The sequence below is a fragment of the Zingiber officinale genome, chromosome 1B, assembly GCF_018446385.1.
Source record: "Zingiber officinale cultivar Zhangliang chromosome 1B, Zo_v1.1, whole genome shotgun sequence".
In the NCBI taxonomy this organism is placed as follows: domain Eukaryota; kingdom Viridiplantae; phylum Streptophyta; class Magnoliopsida; order Zingiberales; family Zingiberaceae; genus Zingiber; species Zingiber officinale.
Window position 1 is genome coordinate 147,393,346 of NC_055986.1, and position 20,821 is coordinate 147,414,166.

A 20,821-nucleotide genomic window follows, 5' to 3' on the forward strand; every position below is an offset into this window, starting at 1 on the left:
TTGCGGAGATAAGTACAGTAAATCTAGTACCTTGAGGACAAAGATCAGATGAAAGATATCTTGGAAAATTGATTACAATTTTGAATCAATAAACTAGAAAATAATTCGATCTTTTAAATAAATAAAATAAAATAAAAAATTAATTATTGAAATGAGCGCAAATAAAAATTGACATAGGATTGGAGTAGTTGAAATAAGAATTCAATGTGAACCTTTAGATAAGAATCGATTTGAATTCGAAATAGATGACTCAGAGATACATCCAGATGAAAGGTCAAAGTGCTCCTTCAGATGAGATTCAATCTGATTTGAGTCATTGAAATCAATATGAACAAATTAATTAGATACCCCCAAGTCAAGAATAATGTGCTTCTTAAAGCCAGCCCCAGGCTACAATGCAATGGCAGACGTAGATACGCTCCGGTAGTTCTTAAAACATCCATGGTTTAATTTTCAGTACAGTAAGATTTTTTCTCAAATGAGATGAGATATTGGCTACTAGGGAGGAATTGCTTGCGCTCATATTTATCCCTGTGACCGATAAAAAACGTAAGGAAAAAATAATTCTTAAAGCCTTTCTGTTCATAATCCTTACGATCCGCAGTGTTATCACATGATAAAAGTTGGTGGGAGCTGGAAAATTAGAGAGGTAATACAGTAATTGATTTCACATTGAATTGCTCATTAAAGTTCGAGCTTAAATGCCAATAAAAAGTCTGGAGGCTGGCCTAGTCAAGGCCAAAATGAAGACTAGCTATGTACTGCATATATCTCGCTAAGGTCTGTCGGTCCAGATTCCCACATGTTCCTGAAAGAAGACCATAAATTATAAGCAAAAACTTTTTCACTCTGTATCATGCATGTTTACTACCTCCCATTCCAATTTTTTTCCTTTTCCTACTTTCTCAAAAGTAAAAAAAAAAAAAAAACAGATACGGTTAGTCTTTTCTACTTGCTGTAACTGCCTGCACCTTTGTCTATATAGAATAGAACTGGTTGATGCTCCAAACCTTTGCTTTGACGGTGAGTTGTTACCAAGAACTCGAACAGTAACTGATGTAACATGATCCAACTACCAAGTGCTCTCACTGGTGCATCCGATTTTACGTCCATTAATATGCCATCACTCTCACTCGAAGGCATTGTTAAAGAGTCGATGGCGATACGTAGCCAGAGGACATGTGCCAAATGATTGATGAAAAGGTTTTAAACTTTTTCGACCGAATGACACGCAAACTTTTATTATGGGATTTCTACTGCTGCCACTCGACTTTGAATGCAACACTTCTTATGTAAGCAGAAATTATGAGACAATGAATGCTGCAGTAGTCATCTCTTGAGCTTCATTATATATGCACGGGGCGGCGCTAATGTGCGCCGCTCCGGACGGTCTATTTAAGCGGACTTTGGCGGGCGGCTTTCCGCCAAGTCGACTTCCTCGGTCCGACGTTTACTTGAAGCGATGGCGTTCGTCGCGGACGACAAGCTGAGCAACGAGATATTCTCCATCCTGGAGAGCAAGTTCCTCTTCCCGCTCTCCTCCTCCGCCGCTACTTCTCCAGGAATCCCGGAGGCTCCGCCTCGCGGCGCCGCGGCTGGAAGAGTCCGCGTCCTGTCGATCGACGGTGGAGGGAACCCCTCCGACGGCCTCCTCGCCGCGGCCTCTCTTGCACGGATGGAATCCTCTTTACGCAGCCGTACAGGCGACGCCTCCGCCTGCATCGCCGACTTCTTCGACCTCGCCGCGGGGTCCGGCGCGGGCGGTGTCCTCGTTGCGATGCTCTTCGCCAGGGGCCACGAAGGCCGCCCCCTCTTCTCCGCCGCCGACGCCCTGCAGCTCCTCCTAGCCGAGAGCCGCCGCCGAAGCGGAGGGGTCTTCGGCTCCGCTTCCACGAGGAGGGGCCTCTTCCGGGGATTATTCGGTAGTCTACCGGGGGATTTACTCCGGCAGATCTTTGGGGATTCGTCCCTGAGGGAGACGCTCAAGCCGGTACTGATCCCCTGCTATGACCTGGCCACAGGGGCGCCCTTCGTCTTCTCGCGAGCAGACGCCGTGGAGTCGGACGCGTACGACTTCCTCATCCGAGATGTGTGCGCGGCTACCTGCGCGGACGCTGTCGAGCTGCGGTCGGTGGATGGGCGCACGCGGGTGTCGGCGGTGGGCGGAGGGGTGGCTCTGGCGAACCCCACAGCGGCAGCCATCACCCACGTGCTACACAACAAGCAGGAGTTTCCTTTGGCGGTCGGAGTCGAGGACATCATGGTCGTGTCGCTGGGGGCTTCCAGTGCCGCTAATTTTTCCCTGAAGGGAAAGTCACAGATCCGAAGGATCGCCGTCGACGGTGCCGCTGATACGGTACAGAACAGAACTGCTGATAACCTTTTAAATTTATCGACTTGAACGTACGGCCGGAAATTTCCGATCTCGTCATACTAAATTCGTTCATCTTCTCAACTCAACAGGTAGATCAATCAGTGTCGACGGCATTTGGAGGACTGAGAACGAGCAACTACGTTCGCATCCAGGTAACTCAGTGAAAATTTGGAGCATCAAAATCGAGTGACCAAATGCTAGTGTAGCAAACGTACTGGTAACTAAATTGTAGTTCTTGGGCAAAAATGTATTTCTCCAGGCGAATGGATTCACGTCCGGTGGCGGCACGCCGAAGACGATGATGGAAGCGATCGATGAGATTTTGTCGCAGAGGAACGTGGAGTCGTCGCTATTTAGAGGGAAGAAGATCTCGGAGCAGACCAAGGCTGAGACGCTCGAGTGGTCCGCCGGCGAGCTGGTGAAGGAGGAAGAGCAGAGGTGGAAGAGCTCGATTCCCACGGTGATGGTGAAGCAAATGGTGACGCCGAGAACGTCGTCGGCGACGACGGCGTCGAGCACATCTCGATGGCCCTAAAATAATTACAATTTAACCGAAGAAGTGAGAAAATTGAGTGGATATTGATTAAATTATATACATTATAAACTTGATTTCTCTAAAATTAGATATCATCTATAAATTTAATCTCTCTAAAATAGAAAATAATTTGTATTTGATCCTTTTGAAATCTCCCTCTCTTTTACTGGAAAAATACATATAAAAAACGATATGAACAACTTAGAAATTTTGATATAAACTTAGAAAGATACTGAGAGATTCTATTATATTATTTTGATTAGTTTAGTAAAATATTTAAGTGATATTTTATCTGTGTTTTCGTGTATATATTGAGTGTACAAAAATAATGAAACTTACCGTCTTAGAGTTATTTGATATGATGGGATCGAAACATTTTATGCTCCATGACGTAGAATATTGGAAGCTTTGAAGATCACGTCTTGTAATACTAAAACTTCAAGTCAGAGTTTTATATTCTTCAAACTGATAAAGTAATTGAGTTAAATCAAAACAACTAAGTCGTTCAAACTTTGATTTGATTTAATTTTTTTTTACAAACTTAAATTTAGTTAATATTATCAAACTTTTAATTTATATTTATTTAATTATTTAAATTTTTTATATTTTTAAATTTATTAAGTTGGTTAGTAAATTTTTATTCATGAATATTGTTCATAATCTTTATTTGTAAACATTAACAAACTATATATATATATATATATCAAGTCACATCAAATTTGCTGACAAATATTTAATTTATTTATAGTCACAAATACTCTAAAATTTATGAGAAGAGCAATAGACCACTGGATGATTATTGATCCCTACCAAAGAGAGAATGTGTGTTCTTCCAATACTCATCGACATTATCCCACAAGTCTTGCTGGCTCTTGAGTTTAGGTTGAGGAGCATTAAGTGATTTTAGATGTGATTGTGAGATTATGGGATCAATAGCTTAGAGGATTAATACGTGCTGAACAAGGTGAGGACTATCAAATGACATTCAACAAGTTTAGAGATCAATAGAGTTCAATGCACTCAATAGTTAGCAAATTTATACGTACGTGGTTGTCATAATGATGATGGCGGCTGATTGAAAGTGAAATCACCCTTTTGCCCGATGAAAGAGTGTGAGAATCTGATTAGGACTCAAGAATGGATGAAAATGAAGAATTATTGATGATGATACAAAACTACGAAAGATGAAGATGATAATAGATGTGCAAGAATGCATTAAACAAAATGATATGTGATGATGATAAGAAAAGAAAATCATACAAAAAAAATGATAAATAATAACAATGGATGAAAGTACCATAAAATTAGGGACAATAATGATGGAGGAAAACATATGATGGGGGAGAAATAATAACAAGAAAGATGGATGAAAATTATTGGATATCAAATTAAGAATTCAATTTTAATACCATTTGACATAAAGATAAGTAAATTATTGATTCTAAAAATAAAAAATTATATTAATTCAAATATTTTTCCAGTACATAAGATCCTAACTCCCTTCATAGTTTCATAACATAATCTAGTATTTATAAAGTAATAAACTTCTCTAATAAAACACTAATTATGCTAATAAAATTTGACCGATTCTTGTAAAGTTAATTTTTTTTAACAAATTATAAAAATTAGAGACTTAGAGAACTTTTAATAAGATTAAAATTTTGACTGCATTACTAATATTGGAATTATAACTTTGCTCTCTCTGTAAAATTGCAAACTAGGCAGCAAAAGCCTCTCAGTCTCTACCAATAATCATTACATGAGCAGTGACCATCTTTGAAATGGTGGAATCGACTCCGGTCCCTAAAAATCACTAGCCTGTTATATGTAAAGGATACAAATTTTGCAAAGTTGTGGCAATCGACACAAGTTCGGAGATTCTTTGCAATCCTTAATGTCCTACCCGGACGTGTTGAGAGGATACCAAAAGCTATGGCTAATTTTTCACTGTGACAAGAGAGTGCACTTCCTTTATCCTCCATATCCATATCATGCAACTCAGATGAAACATTTGGGACATAACCAGCTTTCTTCAACTGACTAGTTATCTCACCAAGCATCCGATAAACCTCTCCCTTTCGGGGATGTGAATCATCATCTACTACGAACTCATGAACCTTTCCATTCAATTCTATAGTGCTGCAACCGGGACTTGTTTGAATCCCCTCATCCTTCATCAACTTCCTCACTTCTGCTACCCTATCCCAATTACCAGCAAATGCATAGGTATTCAGTAGCAGGACATAGTCCCCAGCTTCTTGTGCTTTTAACTCAACGAGATGCTCTATTATGCGTTCCCCAAGTTCGGTGTTGCCATGAATCCTGCAAGCTCCAAGAAGGGTCCTCCAGGCTCTAGCATCCAACCTAACACATTTCTCCTTTGCTATGAGTTCATAAGCTTGATCAAGCAAACCAGCACGGCCCAAAAGATCAACCATGCACCCATAGTGGCATACGTTTGGAGATATTCGATACTTGTCTCTCATCATGTCAAAGAAGCTCCACCCCTCATCAACAAATCCACTGTGGCTACAAGCTGAAAGAACTCCAGTAAAAGTGTGCTCATCAGGAGTAACACCAGCATTTTGCATTGCTCCAAATGCATCAATAGCATCCCTCGCATACCCATTCATTGCCAACCCTGAGATCATCGCACTCCAGCTCACAACAGTTTTATGTGAAATTGCATGAAACACATCACAAGCTTTGTCCATGCATCCACATTTCGAATACATTGCAATGAGAGAATTCTGCACGGTCAGAGTGAGATCGTAACCATGTCGAGAAGCATACTGGTGAATGCGCTCCCCAAAATCAAGGGCCCCCAATTGCCCACACACTTGGAGCAAAATCAGGCAAGTGACATCGTCTGGCTCCAGTCTATTTTCTGAACTCAGCATTATGTCGAACAGGTGCAATGCATCCTTACTTCTGCTGTTGTCAGCGTAGCAAGAAATCAAAACATTCCATGCCACGGTATCTCTAAAGGGCATTTCGTCGAACATCCGGCGGGCATCGTCGCACTCCTTGCACGAAGCATACAGCGCCATCAAGGAAGTGAGCAGGACAGAATCGGCTTGGTGGCCGTCGCGAATGACTCTGCAATGCACCTGCCAGCCGCCGGGCAAGGAGCGGATGCTCGCGCAGGACTTGAGAAGGAAGGAAAAGGAGAAAGAGTTGCCACGGACGCCGAGCTCGCGCATGCGGTTGTAGAAGGTAAGAGTCTCCGCGTTGGAGAGGCTCTCGGCGTAGCCCCTCAAGAGGGCGTTGCACTGGTAGACGTTGGGCCGCGGGATTTGACGGAAGACGAGCCGGGTGTAGTCGAGGTCGGACACGGGGGCGAGGGTCGCGCGGGAGAGGAAGGCGGTGGAGACGGTGGGGTCACTGATGAGGCCGGAGCGGAGAAGGTGCGCGTGGATTTGCAGGAGACGGGATTTGGTGGAGCAGGATTTGATGAGGCGGATGCAGTCACTGGAGGCGGCGGGTGGGGATCTGCGGTCGGGTTGGTGACCCAGCGGCGATAGGTCGGAGCACCGGCGATTGAGGAGACAGAGGATCGGAGGAAGGGGACGGTGGTGGACAAGGGGCCTGTTCTTGGGCCGTAGGAAACGAGATAGAGCCATGGAAGGAGAAATGACTGGAATTGGTCCGTTTGTTTTCTCCCTCCAATCCCTTTTAAAATGTGAATTTAACTTTTTTATATCGATTTTAAAAAAATCTATATTTATTTTAATCCTAATTTCCTTATATATATATATATACATTTTATTTATTTTTTAAAAAAATATATATTTTAAACTATTTTTAATTCCCCGCGCGATGCTGTTTTGGAAAATAAAAATAAAAATTGGGTCTCCTTCAGCCTTTCCATTATTATCGATGTGCCTATTCGAGCTTGGTACAAAAATAGGGTTAAAGAGGGAGGGAAGAGAACGGGGAGATGTAGATGGCGATCATCTATGCTTTGGTGGCGAGGGGATCGGTGGTGCTGGTGGAGTTCAGCACGGGGACGAACACCGCGAGTGCGGTGGCACGGCAGATCCTGGAGAAGATTGCCGGAACCGACGACACCCATGTTTCCTATTCCCAGGATCGCCACATCTTCCACGTCAAGCTCACCGACGGTATAACCGTCCTCTGCGTCGCCGATGAGACCGCCGGAAGTGAGTCATCCTCTTCTTCCCTCTCTCCCTCCCTCTAATAGTTTTTTTTTCTTCTGCGATTTTAATCGGATTGGAGGAATTGGGATTGAATCAATAATGGAAGTAGAATAGCCTCAATCAGTCATTGTGAACAAGAAAATGGCTCAAATTTTAAAAGATTCTAGGTTGTGGTATGAATTTAAATTTTTTTTCAAAGTTGATTTTTTTTTTCACAAATACATTTTTTTTTAAATGTAAATGATGGCCATAATCTAAGAATTGTCGGGATTTGTAATTTGTAAAGATCATAAACGAATGCAACTTTTAGCTTCTTTGCATTGAAAATATTTATTATTGTTTTACTCTCCATCTTGGAAGCTAGGGAAGCATCTGGGGATTGTTCAGCTCTAATAGTTAAATTTAATGAAACTCAAGCATAATTAACTGGGGAAGCATCTAAGAATTGCCCAACAGTGATGAGGATATCTAAATCTAGTGATACTAAATTAGATGCCCTAAAAATTCAGATTTGTTAATCTATAATATTAAAGTTGATCATTGGTTAAGGATCCCATGAATATCTAATTCAGATTCATTATCAATTATTTAGGATTTAACCGATTTTAGTTTCAATGGAGCTTAAATAAAGACAGAATTGGAAACTAAATTCAGTTTGAATTGCATTTTAAATTGTTATGATATGATATTTTTACCTTTATAATACACACAAAATTTACACTTTTTTAACGTATAAGTGATGATTTTTTATTTTATGTTTTTTATTCTAGTATGCATATGTTTTTGAATTGACTTCAACTTAGTGGATGAACTTGGAAATTAATCATACTTTAGTTCCAGACTTTAGAAAATTTTAGAGATCATTTTAAACTCAAACTGTGCTTAGAGAAGATGTAATTTATACTAAAGAACCTTACCTTGTTACTAAACAGCATGTTAATTCATGTTGTTTGAATCAGGATGAAGCTGCGCATGAGTTATTCTCTATAACCTATTCTTCCAAAGTTCGAATTAACTAAACACATACCCATCTAATTACAACTTATGACTCTAGCATTAGAGGTTAAACTTAACTAGGGTTGTATGGTAAAATCATCTACCCACAAAGGATCTCGTTGGATTTTCATGTAAAATGAGCGAGCAAATCAGCAACTTTATTCCCTTCTCTAAACGTAGACCTTGTGTTTACTCATGAAATTCTTAAACAAGACTTGTAAGTCTTTAGCAAAATTAATTATGGTCCATGGAGAATTTTGCCTCTGCTAACAAAGCACTAGACTTACTACATATATCTCAATTTAAACTCATCAGCATCCTCTTTGATTTGTCAATTGGAGCCGGTTTAACAATCCAGCTGGAGATAAATTTGGACTTTGTCAACCTGCATGTTACCATATCGTCAGATTAATCCTTTCATCAATTTCTACTAATTAAATGGATAAGTTGGTACTCTTCTCATATCAATCCTCCTTGGATAGTGGCTTCCTCTTATATTTTTGAATGATTACATGCCACCAAAATCTGGACTGATTTTGAGTTTGATATCATTTGTTTAAAATAGGGACATCTCCCAATCCAAGGTTATTAATAGAAATAAAAGAAATAGATGAGAATATTAACGTTAACATACAAGGAAAATGATAACAAATAATAAACAGCAAGAAAAAGTGCATACTGAGAAGCTTTTTTTTTTTGTTTGTTATTTATCACTCATTTAACACAAATCATATCCTGCCTCTGGACTTTTGAATGCCACTTGCAGGGAGAATTCCTTTTGCATTTCTTGAGGATATTCATGAAAGATTTGTGAAGACATATGGTCGTTCTTGTCACACAGCTCTTGGTTATGCCATGAATGTCGAATTTTCCAGAATCTTGAGTCAACAAATGGAATACTACTCAACTGAACGTAATGCAGATAGGATTAATCGCATCAAGGATGAAATGAGTCAGGTGTTTGAGTACTCCCTCAAATTGATATATATTTTATAACAATGTTTTTTTCTTGCTTGTGAAATAAACTGCTTCTCTTGAAATCGACAGTTTATTGTTAAGATGTTCACTAGTAATTCTAGTTTCTATTTCTATGCTATCAGAAACATATTAATTAACACATGTAATGTAGGTGCGTGATGTTATGATAGAGAACATTGACAAAGTATTAGAACGAGGAGAGCGACTGGAATTGCTGCTTGACAAAACTGCAAACATGCAAGGAAACTCTATTCGCTTCAAGAAACAATCTCGTCGTTATAGAAATGCTCTTTGGTGGCAGAATCTTAAGCTCAGGTAAGTAGTTTTCTATGCCTAGGATCTTCCCTCAAGGTTCGTCCTTGTTTTTAGGATCAACAGGAGGAGCCTCTCTAATTCTTATTAGAGTTCATTTACTCTTGATTTTTCTTTATTTGAATAGAATTTGATAGTTTTCATGATTCTCTATAGAGGATCCAACAACAATAACAACAACACACCTTAATTAACTCTCAACAATCTGAGGTTGGATGTAAGTTGACTGGTCTTGCAGACTATAATCATATAATTTGTTTGGCTTTGGAACCAAAATCATAAAAACAATATGTTTCCAAAATCTACCTATTTCCTAGCTTCCCTGTATAGCTAATTAAGATCAAAATCTCCTGTTAATCTTTTGCAAGATAACATACTTTTTATAAATTTGACTTTCTACTTGAAATTCTGAAGAAAGGCAATCTAATTCTGTTTAAAGTAAAATTTAAATGCTGCCTCCTACGATTTTTAACATTCCTTTTATTTGATAACAACGCTACACCTTTAAATTGTGAGTTTATAGAAGACATGCAACATTTTTTTTCCCTTTGTTCTTCATTTGCATGATCTCTAACAATTTGTATTAAGCTATTTAAATAAACTGTTAATGCAACAATTATTTTCCATAGTTTGATCCTTAATCATATATCTCATGCAATTAAAGTAGGTGATAGTATGAACTTCTACTGAGACTTTAACTTGCTTTCTTTGCCATAATAGCATTTTATGATACAACCTTTTTTTTTTTTCCTTGTAGAGCTATTCTGGTCCTAGTTCTCCTCGTTATAACTTATATAGTAGCTGCGTATGTATGCAATGGCATAACTCTACCATCCTGCATCAGATAGAAGGAGCTTCTTTTTCTTTTCTACTTGCCGTGTAAAACTTGTATAACCGCGAATCTGAATGTCAAGTATATTCGTTTCATTTCCCCCCTGTATTGTCATTGTTAGATAACATACTGTTTTTATGGATTTCAAGGTTGTCACATATAATTTTTATCTCAACATTTGTATGATCACTAGATTTCAAGATTGTAATCACTTTGATCAGCATAGTCAATTGAGATGTGCAACTCAAATTTCGTGTAATCTTTTAGATACGATGGTTAAATTATGTTAGTTCTAATAATTTGTGGATTAAATATATGCACTTATTCTTTTATGAGTTAAGATTCATCATTTACTCTATCAAGACTAAACACAACCTGAGCATGTAGTTTTCTATCAAATTAATTCAAGTGGCTGATCGAATTCAAGCTCTTCCAAGAAAACTGGCACTGTCAAAGATTAGAATGTGATGCCTATTAAAGTTGCATATGAGAAAACCAAATCAAACATAATTAATACTAATCTTGAACTCTTAAGTAATATATCTGGAACTACTTGATGATTTTTTATTAACATATACAACTGATACATTTCAAAAGGATAGCGATGAGAAGAAAAATAAATAAAAGGCTAATAATTATTATTTATTAAATTATCATTTAATAATAATAATAATTAATATTATTGTAAATAACTCTGGTACTAAGGGCATCTCCAATGTAAGATTTATGAAAGATTTGTAAAATTTAAAAATAGTAATAAAAAATTTAAACCATTGTAGATTTATTACAGCATCTACTTGTAATTTAAGAGAAAAAAAAAAAGAGATACTTGTAATTTAAGAGAAAAAAAAAAGAGTAAGTTTGAGTTTTTAAACTACTCTTGAACTACGGTATCTACTTGAATTCAGCATCTACTTGTAAGTTTGGTGTTCAATTTAATAATAACTTATTTATGTTTAAATATAATTAAATAAATAAATTTGTATAACTCATTAAATTAAATGCACAAACTTTAAGATATATATCTCCAACATGTTAATATTAGTCACTAATACATATTATGAATTATTTATGAAAAATACAAAATTTATTAATTATATTTTTCAATAAAATTGTATCAAACTTGTAAATGAATAAAAAAAAATTAAAACCAACAAATAAACTCATAATATCAAACTCACTAATTATCAAAATAAGTATAAAATTATAAAAAATTTAAATAATCATAAACAAGTTAGAATTAATTCAATTTAGCTCGTCCACACTTGCATGTGCTACTAGGTGTTACGATTAAGGAATTGTGGAAGGCAATTAGGAATGTGAAACTAGGAGGAATAGGAAACTGCCTAGTCGGTTGATGAATGAAAATACACATCCACTTGTGTGTTTACAAACTGAACAATCTCATCTCGGATGGGTCTAATGGTTAGTGTATGAAGTATTGACACAATAAGATTTGGGATTCGAATCTCAGCAAAGTCGAGGTAAATATCTCCCTTATGTGCTAGTCACTATTTCAAAAGTTAGTAGCCGTCCATGATTTACCTCCTCCGTGTTGACCTTGAAATAAATTGATGAACACGCTAGGGACAAAAGTATTCACCTTTTGTCATAACAAATTGAACAATCTCTCTGGAGGTGGGCGGACGGTCTTTCCTCCTGTTTTGTCTACCGGATAAATTCAAAAACGTTTCCTCATTCAACAGTTGTAGATGGAATTGGACGGTTGAACATCTCGCCACTGGGAGACAATAAAAAATAAAAAATAAATAAAAACCCCCGCCTACACATATATGCAGACCGGGTCTGTCCACTTTTCATGGAAAAAAAAAATTGATCCACAATATAATTGAGATTAAATCATAATCAGAATTTGACAATAATTAATTAGGATCCTTTTTAAATTTATTTTTTCATTTTAATTATAATTTAGATCGAGATGAATAGTCGAAGGTCGTCTCTTGCTCAATGCCTTACAGCCCAACCACCCGTCCACCCTTGGTGACCTCCAGATGACCTCCATTATCTATCCCGATCTGAACTATAATCTAGATAGAAAGATAAATCTATAAAGGGATCACAATCAATTATTATCTAACGATCACGATTCATTTTCTAAAATACTATTCTTACTTATTTCAATCCTAAATTAAAAGGGGAAAAAAAATACATTTTCTCATTTAATTCGAACCAACTCGGAACATATCAAAATTACTTGATCAAAAACTTTCATATAAAAGACATTGATTGCAATGACTTTAAAATTTTAGATTTATTTCAAATTAATATTGTTCATGCCAAATAAATTCTTTAATTTTTTTAACTTTTTAAAAGTATCAATTCATTTTTTTTTAAAAAAAAATATTCATTAAATTCATAATGATCCCCTAAATTTATTTATATACTTTTTAACTTTTGTGTTTTAATAAAATATTTAAAAAGAAAAAAAAATATTAATAAAAAACTTTAACAATATTTTTTATTTTTTAATATCTAATTACTAGAGAACTAGGAAAAGTAAAATAAAAATAAAAATTAACTTAGTTATTTAATCAAGGACTTTCAAAAGATATTCATGGCTTTAAAAAAATTAAATTTATATCAAATTAATATTTTTTTATTATAAATGACCTTCTTAATTTATTTATAATTTGTTTATAGTTTTTAAATCTTTTTAAGCATTTTAAATCCATCCATAAGTTTTTGACAAAAGTAAATGACTATAAAGAACTTAAATTTTTTTTAATTAATGTCATTATACTCATAGTGGACCTCTAAATTTATCTGTATTTTTATTTTTAATTTTCGACCTTTAATTATAAATAAATAAAATGACAAAATAATGTTATTAAAATTAAAAAATATTTTTTTAATAGTTAATTAGTACCAGAGGAAAAAAATGAAACAAAACTATAAACTATAAATAAAAAAAAAATTACCTTGGTGTTGCTATGGGAGGGTAATGCGTTAGATTTGGATAGAATTTCTTATCTTCTATCTCCATCCTCATCCTTATTATTATATTTATCCTCATTTTCATCCTTATCTCCATTCCTTTCAACTTCATCCCAATCACCATATAAGGGTCAGATATTTATACCCTACTCAAATACCTTACAATTATTTTTTTTTTCAAATTTGAATTATTTGGATGAAGTTGAAAATATTTATCAAATTCTTAAAAAAATAATAAAAAAAGATTATAGATAAAAATTAGTAAACTAAATATCATAGAAGAAATAATAAATAGCATGTCCTATACAAATAGCATTGGTTCTATATTAATAATTTTGTTCATTCCATCCAATTATTATCATTCAATAAAAGCATAACAAAATTAACATCGTATCCGAAAAAAATATAATTAAATAAAAATAGATTAAACATCTATATGTTACTCATAATTTAGTCATATTTAAACATCATCATCCAAAAAAACAAACTATATCTTAACTAATCATAAATTTCTTCATCACTTTACATTATAGTGTCCTACAAAAATTCAAACTAATGAGGAGAAATAGAAATAATTGACCCCAATAGTTCATTTTCAGTATTACATTTAACAAAATTAAGTTGCATTATAAACTTACCCCATCAAAATCAATAATATCCTCATCATATGCAACTCAACTGAAGAATTAATATTTCTGTTTCTTGTGAACTTGTAGCTACAAAATTCAATGAAGAAGAAAAATCATTATTGTAGATTATAAAAGAAGAATATTTTCATTTAAAAATAATAAAAACTAATTTGCAATTTATATTACCTTATTTCTCATTCGATAACCAACTTTGAGTGCACATCAATATTTCTACAGATTTCGGATGAAGCCTACGTCTATGAGGACTCATCAATCTACCACCTATACTAAATGTAGATTCTAAATCCATAGTCAAAATTGGAATGGCAAGCAAATATTGAGGGATTAAGTCTCCATTTGATGGGATAATACGTGATTAACAATGCACACAACAATTGTTATTAAAGAACTAAATCTTAATTAAGTGATCTAATACTTGATGCATGAAGGGGTATTTATACTATAAGATGTGGATCCAATAACCTGGTTCGTTAATATTAATTGGTTGTTAATGGGTTATGGACTTTATGGCAGATGATGTCTGTAAGATGGGCCAAGGTATATAATGAGGAAGTTCAACTTGATATGAGCATCTTGAATTTGGCTACTTTTTTCATTCGCTCTCTTTCCTATTGAGAAGGAACTTTAGTTGTTGCCTAATCCTGTAGAAGACTTCAACTGCATTACAGGAATTACTCCGGTGACAAGTAAGGAACATTGGCTCTAGCTTTGGACCCAGGTCAATATTCAGAATGCCATTGTTTCAATTCAATTTTCGTTTTTCTTTATAGATGATGATAATTAGGTCATGTAGATACATCATTGATTTAGTTCAATGTATCACAATTGCTTTCATTTGGTATTAGAGCTTAAGATTATTTTATTCTCACCTTTAAGACGTAAGGATTATTTTCAATGATTTGGAGCATATGCATTATTTCAGCATTTGATTCCATTGTGGAGCTTTGAATTGATGCATATCCATCATGGATATGCTAGGATTTAACCTAGAAATTGAATTTTTCATATTATTCACAAATAACGCGAATAACAACGTGGAATTAGGGTTCGTCCATGCTAAAAAAAATCGCATACAGAAACCCACGAATTCATGTCAGTCGAGTACTAATTGATTGGTGAGAAGCACCAATCGATTGATGAGCGTAAAATTGAGCACAGAATGACTCCAAATCGATTGGTGGGTTCAATCGATACACACCAATCGATTGTCATAAGGAGTCAATCAACTGTTGAGCCAAGAGTTGCGTACAGAATAATCTCGAGTCAATTGGGCAATTCAACTAGTGTTCACCAGTCAATTACCGTGAGGAACAATCAATTGCTAAACCTAGGGTCATGAACAGAAAACATCAGAATCAATTAGGTAGTTCAACTGGTGTTCACCAATTGATTGCTACAAGTCCTAATCGTTTGATGTTCATAGGGTTGCCCACATAAAGCTTCCAACTCAATTGGTGGGTTTGATTGATTGATATCAATTGATTGTTGTGAGGCAACAATCAATTGTTGTGAATGAACTCAGGAACAGAAGCTTTCTAACTCGACCGAGGAACTCGACTGCTATGGAGCAATCAATTTCCATTCGCAGGCAATTAATCGTTGTGCCCTGAACTTGGCACATAAGGAGTATCAGTAGTTTGCTTCTGAAGACAATCAATTGATGAGAGTATTAATCGGCTGATAACTGATATCAATCAATTGATATCTGATTATCTGTATTTTCTATAGTTTTTCCTGTATTCTTCTTCGTATTTGATACTTAGTTGAACCAATACTATCGCCAAAATGAGAACTATTGGCTAGGCTTAGGGTATTTACGTAGATAAATGTATATTAATGCTAAAGATGGTTAGCCCAAAAGAAAACCATTCTTTATGCTGGATATATATTTAAGGAAGCTCATAAATTAAATTTGGCTTCTAAGTCATACACGTAGTGTGTCAGTCCAAAGGAAGATGCATTGTGTGGCTGATTAGAAGTGTTGTGAATGATACTCAAAAACATAAGCTAACTAATAAAGCTTTTATATAAAGTTAATTATACATATGATATGTCGGCCCAAAAGAAAATATGTTATGCGGCATATGAAGGTCATTATAACTTGTTTAGAGAGTATTACAATCAAATTACATTTTAGTTCAAAGACTTAATGTAATGTTGCACTAGGTATCTCATTGAATGCTCATATAATTGCATGTTTTGATTGTTGCATTTATGTTACTGTACATCTATAAAGATACATGTTTTGTTTAATAAATTGAGTTATGTTCTTTTCTTTTGTTTATATAGCACTCTCAATATCTGCTAATCTAAACAACATCCTCATGCTTACTAACACAAAATTTAGATAATGGAAAGAGCATATTATGGTACTTATAGGCCGCATGGATCTAAACTTTGCATTAGACATGATTGCCCTACACCTTTATCCATTGAAAGTATTGCAAATCAAAAGATGATTTTTGACAGGTGGAACAATCAAATTACATGGGTCTAATGATCATGAAAATATCAATTTTGGAATCAATTAAGGGCTCAATTACTAAGAATGAGGATGATAAGACCTTTATTAAGGAGTTAGCAAACAAATTCGCCTCAAATAAAAAGGTTGAGACTATCACACTTTTTACGAAGTTGGTGTCCATGCGGTATAACAAGAAGGGTAGTATAAAAGGGTACATTATGGAGATCTCAAATTTTGTTACAAGACTTAGGACACAAAAGTTACAAATGTCTGAAGACATATTTGTGAACTTTGTCCTAATTCTCTCTGCCTACATAGTTCACTCATTTAAAATTAGCTATAAGTGTCGACATCCGATTGATTCTCCTCTTAGACCAATGAGCTCTTCTCCTTGGGCTCCTCCAATCCTTGGAATTTTGTAGGATCTTCGTGGAATGCAATGATCTTTCTCCAAAGATCACTTGTGTTCTCTTACACTCAACAACACGCTAGGAGATAATAAATTCAATAGAATTTTTGTTACCTCATTATCCGCCTCTGATTTCTCCCTTTGTTCCTCGGTCCAATACCGAGGTCAGAGATGCTTCCCCTTCTTATCCGTTGGAGTCTTGAATGGTTCTTCCAAAGCCATCCAATGGTTCCACTCCATTTGGAACCATGTCTCCAACCGCATCCTCCAATAACTGAAGTCGTCTTGGTCGTATGGAGGTGGGATCTGGATATCCCATCCAGCGGTCCTTTTGACTCCATCTTCTTCTTCCTCTATCCGCTCTCTTGGTGATTAGTCCAACAAGAGTTCACCTAGCTCTGATACCACTTATTGGGACTTTGACGTCCGCTAGAGGGGGTGAATAGCGTCTCACCCAAAACATCACTTCCTACACTTGTTAGTACGTACAGCGGAATACAAAAATAAATACTAACAAGAGAAAGTAAACCTAACACGTTGATTTAAAGTGGTTCGGAGATAAAGCTCCTACTCCACGGTTGTCCGTATGGTGGAAGATCCCAATCTGTCGGTGGATGACTCCTCGGAAAATCTCTGGCTAGTTCAAGCTTCTTGTTAGTGGAGAAACTTTATCACAAACACTTGAATACAAGCACACCGATCACACGAGGGCTTGGGAGACTCTAATAGGGGTTAACCTCCTCTATTTTCATCAACCATGACCAAGCACCTCAAGCTCTATTAAATAGATCTCGAGAGGAAAACACCAAACTATTTTTTCGCCACCAGTCTATCGGTAAAAACACTAGTCCACTAGTCCTAAGTGGAATTTGATTGTTACAAGCCAACGGCTCGATACCAGTCGACTGATGAAAGTATCAATCGACTGCTCCACATGGGTTGTGCAAACAAAGGCATTCTGTTTGATACCAGTCGACTGATGAAAATATTAGTCGACTGCTATAGTAATTGCTACAGTAAAACCCTAAACCTAGGATTTTACCCTGAGTTCAATCTCTCATACACTCGTCCTTGCTCGCACAACCTAGACTTAACCTTCTAACCTCCTCCATCAACCTCGCATCCCTCAGATGTCTCCTCATCTTTCACGCCTTACCTTCTGGAGCTTCCATTGACCTTGTCATTATTGTCAGGTCTTTCTTTGTCAAGAGGTCGCGCTTTCAAGACTTCATCCATTGCCAAGTCATACTTGGACTTACGTTGCCAAGACTACATGCTTGGATTGACACCGCCAAGACTCATCCTTGGACTTTCCTCCTTTACTAAGATCACACTTGGACTTTCCTTGTTGTACCTGTATCCTGCATACTCACAATACATATTAAATATAACAATAAATCTAACTTAAATATGTCCAAACATCAAAATGTAGGATACCTAGATTGCTCCAACAATAATGATAATGATATGATTGAGGAAAATGATGAAGATTTTGATGATTTAGATATTTGAAGTGTTTTTTCTTTAATTTGAATTGTATATAACATATTTATTTGATAGTAAATTTTATATTTTCATTATTGCTTAATATTTTTTTGGACTCAAATTTTATTAGTGAAATATTTTGACAGAAATGTTGTATGTATGTTTGACTTGTAAAATTTATACCCAGAGCATTTTACTTCGGTAAGATATGCACCTCACCTTACATCATGCATCTCATATTGTGTCATGCGCCTCACCTTATGCTATGCGCCTCAAGCCTCATAGTACTTATATTTTTGGGTGTCTCACGTCTTAAATAACTATGATTTAAATTTATTAATAAATTTTGATCAAAATTTATAGATAGGGGTTAAATGTAAAGAATGTTGAATTTTTTTAATAATTTTTCTAAACTGATAGAGATCTTGAGTTAAAAGTTTTTGGGCATGGTGAGAAAAAGGCCTATTAGACTAGGTTTAGACTAAATTTAATTTATTTAAGTCCATCAATGATAGTTTCAATGCTTTTAAAATCCTAACTTTATCATGGATAAGATTAGAAGACTGCAAGAAAATCATTAGTATTATACTAAAGTGAATTAGAGGTGCCTAAATTCATATATAATATTGTGCCATAATTTATGAAGATTGAATTTTTTTTAAACAATTTCTCTAAATCGATAGGGATCATGAGTCAAGAGTTGTTGGGCACAGTGAGACTTAAGAGAATAAAAGAAACCTATTAAATAAGGTTTGAATTGAGAGCAAAGATCCTCTTGTCTGTAATCCCTAGTCCCTTTTGTAATTTACATTTTGGATCGTAGTCGAAATCCGGTCAAAATTGACTACGATCTCTCTTGGGTTCACTCTCCTACCTAGATTATAGTTTGGTTCGAGGCAGACAGCCAAAGGTCGCCTGCAGTGGGTGGGCCGCTTGCGGTGGGTGGGGTGCCTCCTGCTCAACGTCATACAATTCTTCCATTGTCAGCGGCCTTCGGCCGCCTGCCTCGAACAAAACTATAACCTGGGTGGGAAGATGAACTCAGGGGAGATCACAACTAATTTTGGCTTGATTTCGATCGTAATTCGATGTATAAATTATAGAAGGGACTAGGAGAGAATTAGAAATTATGGACAAGAGGATCTACACTCTTGGATTGAGGTTAAAACTTATTGATGGTTTAAATGTTCTTGATATCTTAAAATTTTAACATGGATAAAATCAAAAGATTGCAAGGAATTTTTTTGGTATTGTCCTAAAGTGAGTTAGAGGTGTCTATCTTCAGGTATGACATCGCACTAAAAGTAAAATAATTTATAAGTCCAAAGTTTTGAGGCATAGTGAAATTCAAGGGAGGAAGAAAAGATCAAATCTTTCACCTTTGGAGCATCTTGTACTTGCTTCCGCCAAAGCAACACCAAGGTAAAAAAAAATTTTCAATTTTTTTAGCTTTGTTTCATTTTTTTCTCTCTTGTAATTAACTATTAAAAAGATAAAAAAAACTAAAAATATATTTTTACTTTTATAAATTTATATATTTTTTATTAAGGCTTAAAATTTTAAAAAAAAAATAGATAAATTTGGGAGATCGCCATCATGACATAAATTTAAAATAAAATTGAGGAGGTTATTTAAAAATTATAAATAAGAGATTATTTATAATGAATAACATTAATTTAATATAAATTTGAAATTTTTAAAATCATCATGAAATAATTAAAAAAAATTGTCTTGACTAGTTCGGTTTGGTTTAAATGAGAAAAATATTATTTTTAATTTAGGGTTGGAATAGACCTAAAGATTATTCTTAAAAAAAATGTGCTCTTGAATAAAAAATCAAGGTTTAATTGGCTCTTGATAATTCTCAAAAGTTTGGTACGGCATGGTAAAATACCACTCTCTTCGCCTCCAGCTCATATTCGACTGATCATCATATTACTGGCATAAAAATCAAGGCTTGAACAGCAAAGACAACTACTACCATCCACTGTTCCAAACGCTGCTCGCAGATATTCTACGCCAAGCAAAAAGAGCAAAAGATTTGGGCATTCCAAACAGAGTTCCTGAAAAAGCCCTTGATTTCAGCGGTGTCTGAACGAGGAAGTGATACTTGTAATGCATTCGAGTGAAAGCAAGCTTCCAAATTGAAGCACAATGAAGGAACAAGTCTTCACTGATACGTTCAACTTCATGGCCCCATAGAAAAGGCACTATTACTCTAAGGACCCAGAGAGTCTGAGTGCGATCCCCAGTAGAATTGATTCAACCGTTTGTCTAATTGATGATCATTAGTAATTAAATTATGGGAACACCAACCTAATACATAAAGAGGTTTAGATACTATCCTTACTCGTTTAACTATTGCATATAAACATAGAGTTCTTATTAGATAAATATTGAAGTAGCAATCTATTTTTAACAAAAAAATCAATATTGTTGTGTTCATATATACAAACTAAATATTAATCAAGCGTCAAAAGGGAATAAGAATTAACCTACATTGGACAGAATTTCAAGTTATAATAGAAATTTACATCATCGAATCATAAATCTAACAAAGTGCAAGTACCTTAGATTTATAAAAACAGACCAAATGTCTTTCATAAAGTTTGGGTTACTTGGAGCATCACCAGTGATTAAATCATATGTTCCAGAATGAAAACATAGCACA

At 35.4% G+C, this 20,821-nt stretch overlaps 3 protein-coding genes across 3 annotated transcripts; 2 read left to right on the forward strand and 1 right to left on the reverse strand.

The window, feature by feature from the left end:
- The first annotated feature begins 1,317 nt into the window (after positions 1-1,317).
- LOC122008260 (patatin-like protein 3) lies at positions 1,318-2,964 on the forward strand. The gene is made up of 3 exons (XM_042563980.1): positions 1,318-2,356; positions 2,464-2,526; positions 2,634-2,964. The coding sequence occupies exons 1-3, from the start codon at positions 1,463-1,465 to the stop codon at positions 2,907-2,909; spliced, it is 1,233 nt and encodes a 410-aa protein (XP_042419914.1). The 5' UTR covers positions 1,318-1,462; the 3' UTR covers positions 2,910-2,964.
- Positions 2,965-4,583: 1,619 nt separating this feature from the next.
- LOC121984450 (pentatricopeptide repeat-containing protein At3g47530-like) lies at positions 4,584-6,576 on the reverse strand. The gene has a single exon (XM_042537385.1). The coding sequence runs from the start codon at positions 6,530-6,532 to the stop codon at positions 4,652-4,654; it is 1,881 nt and encodes a 626-aa protein (XP_042393319.1). The 5' UTR covers positions 6,533-6,576; the 3' UTR covers positions 4,584-4,651.
- Positions 6,577-6,781: 205 nt separating this feature from the next.
- On the forward strand, positions 6,782-10,468 carry LOC122008339 (vesicle-associated membrane protein 711-like). The gene is made up of 4 exons (XM_042564088.1): positions 6,782-7,072; positions 8,832-9,022; positions 9,195-9,358; positions 10,113-10,468. Exons 1-4 carry the CDS (start codon positions 6,856-6,858, stop codon positions 10,201-10,203), a joined length of 663 nt encoding a protein of 220 aa, XP_042420022.1. The 5' UTR covers positions 6,782-6,855; the 3' UTR covers positions 10,204-10,468.
- The last annotated feature ends 10,353 nt before the right edge of the window (positions 10,469-20,821 follow it).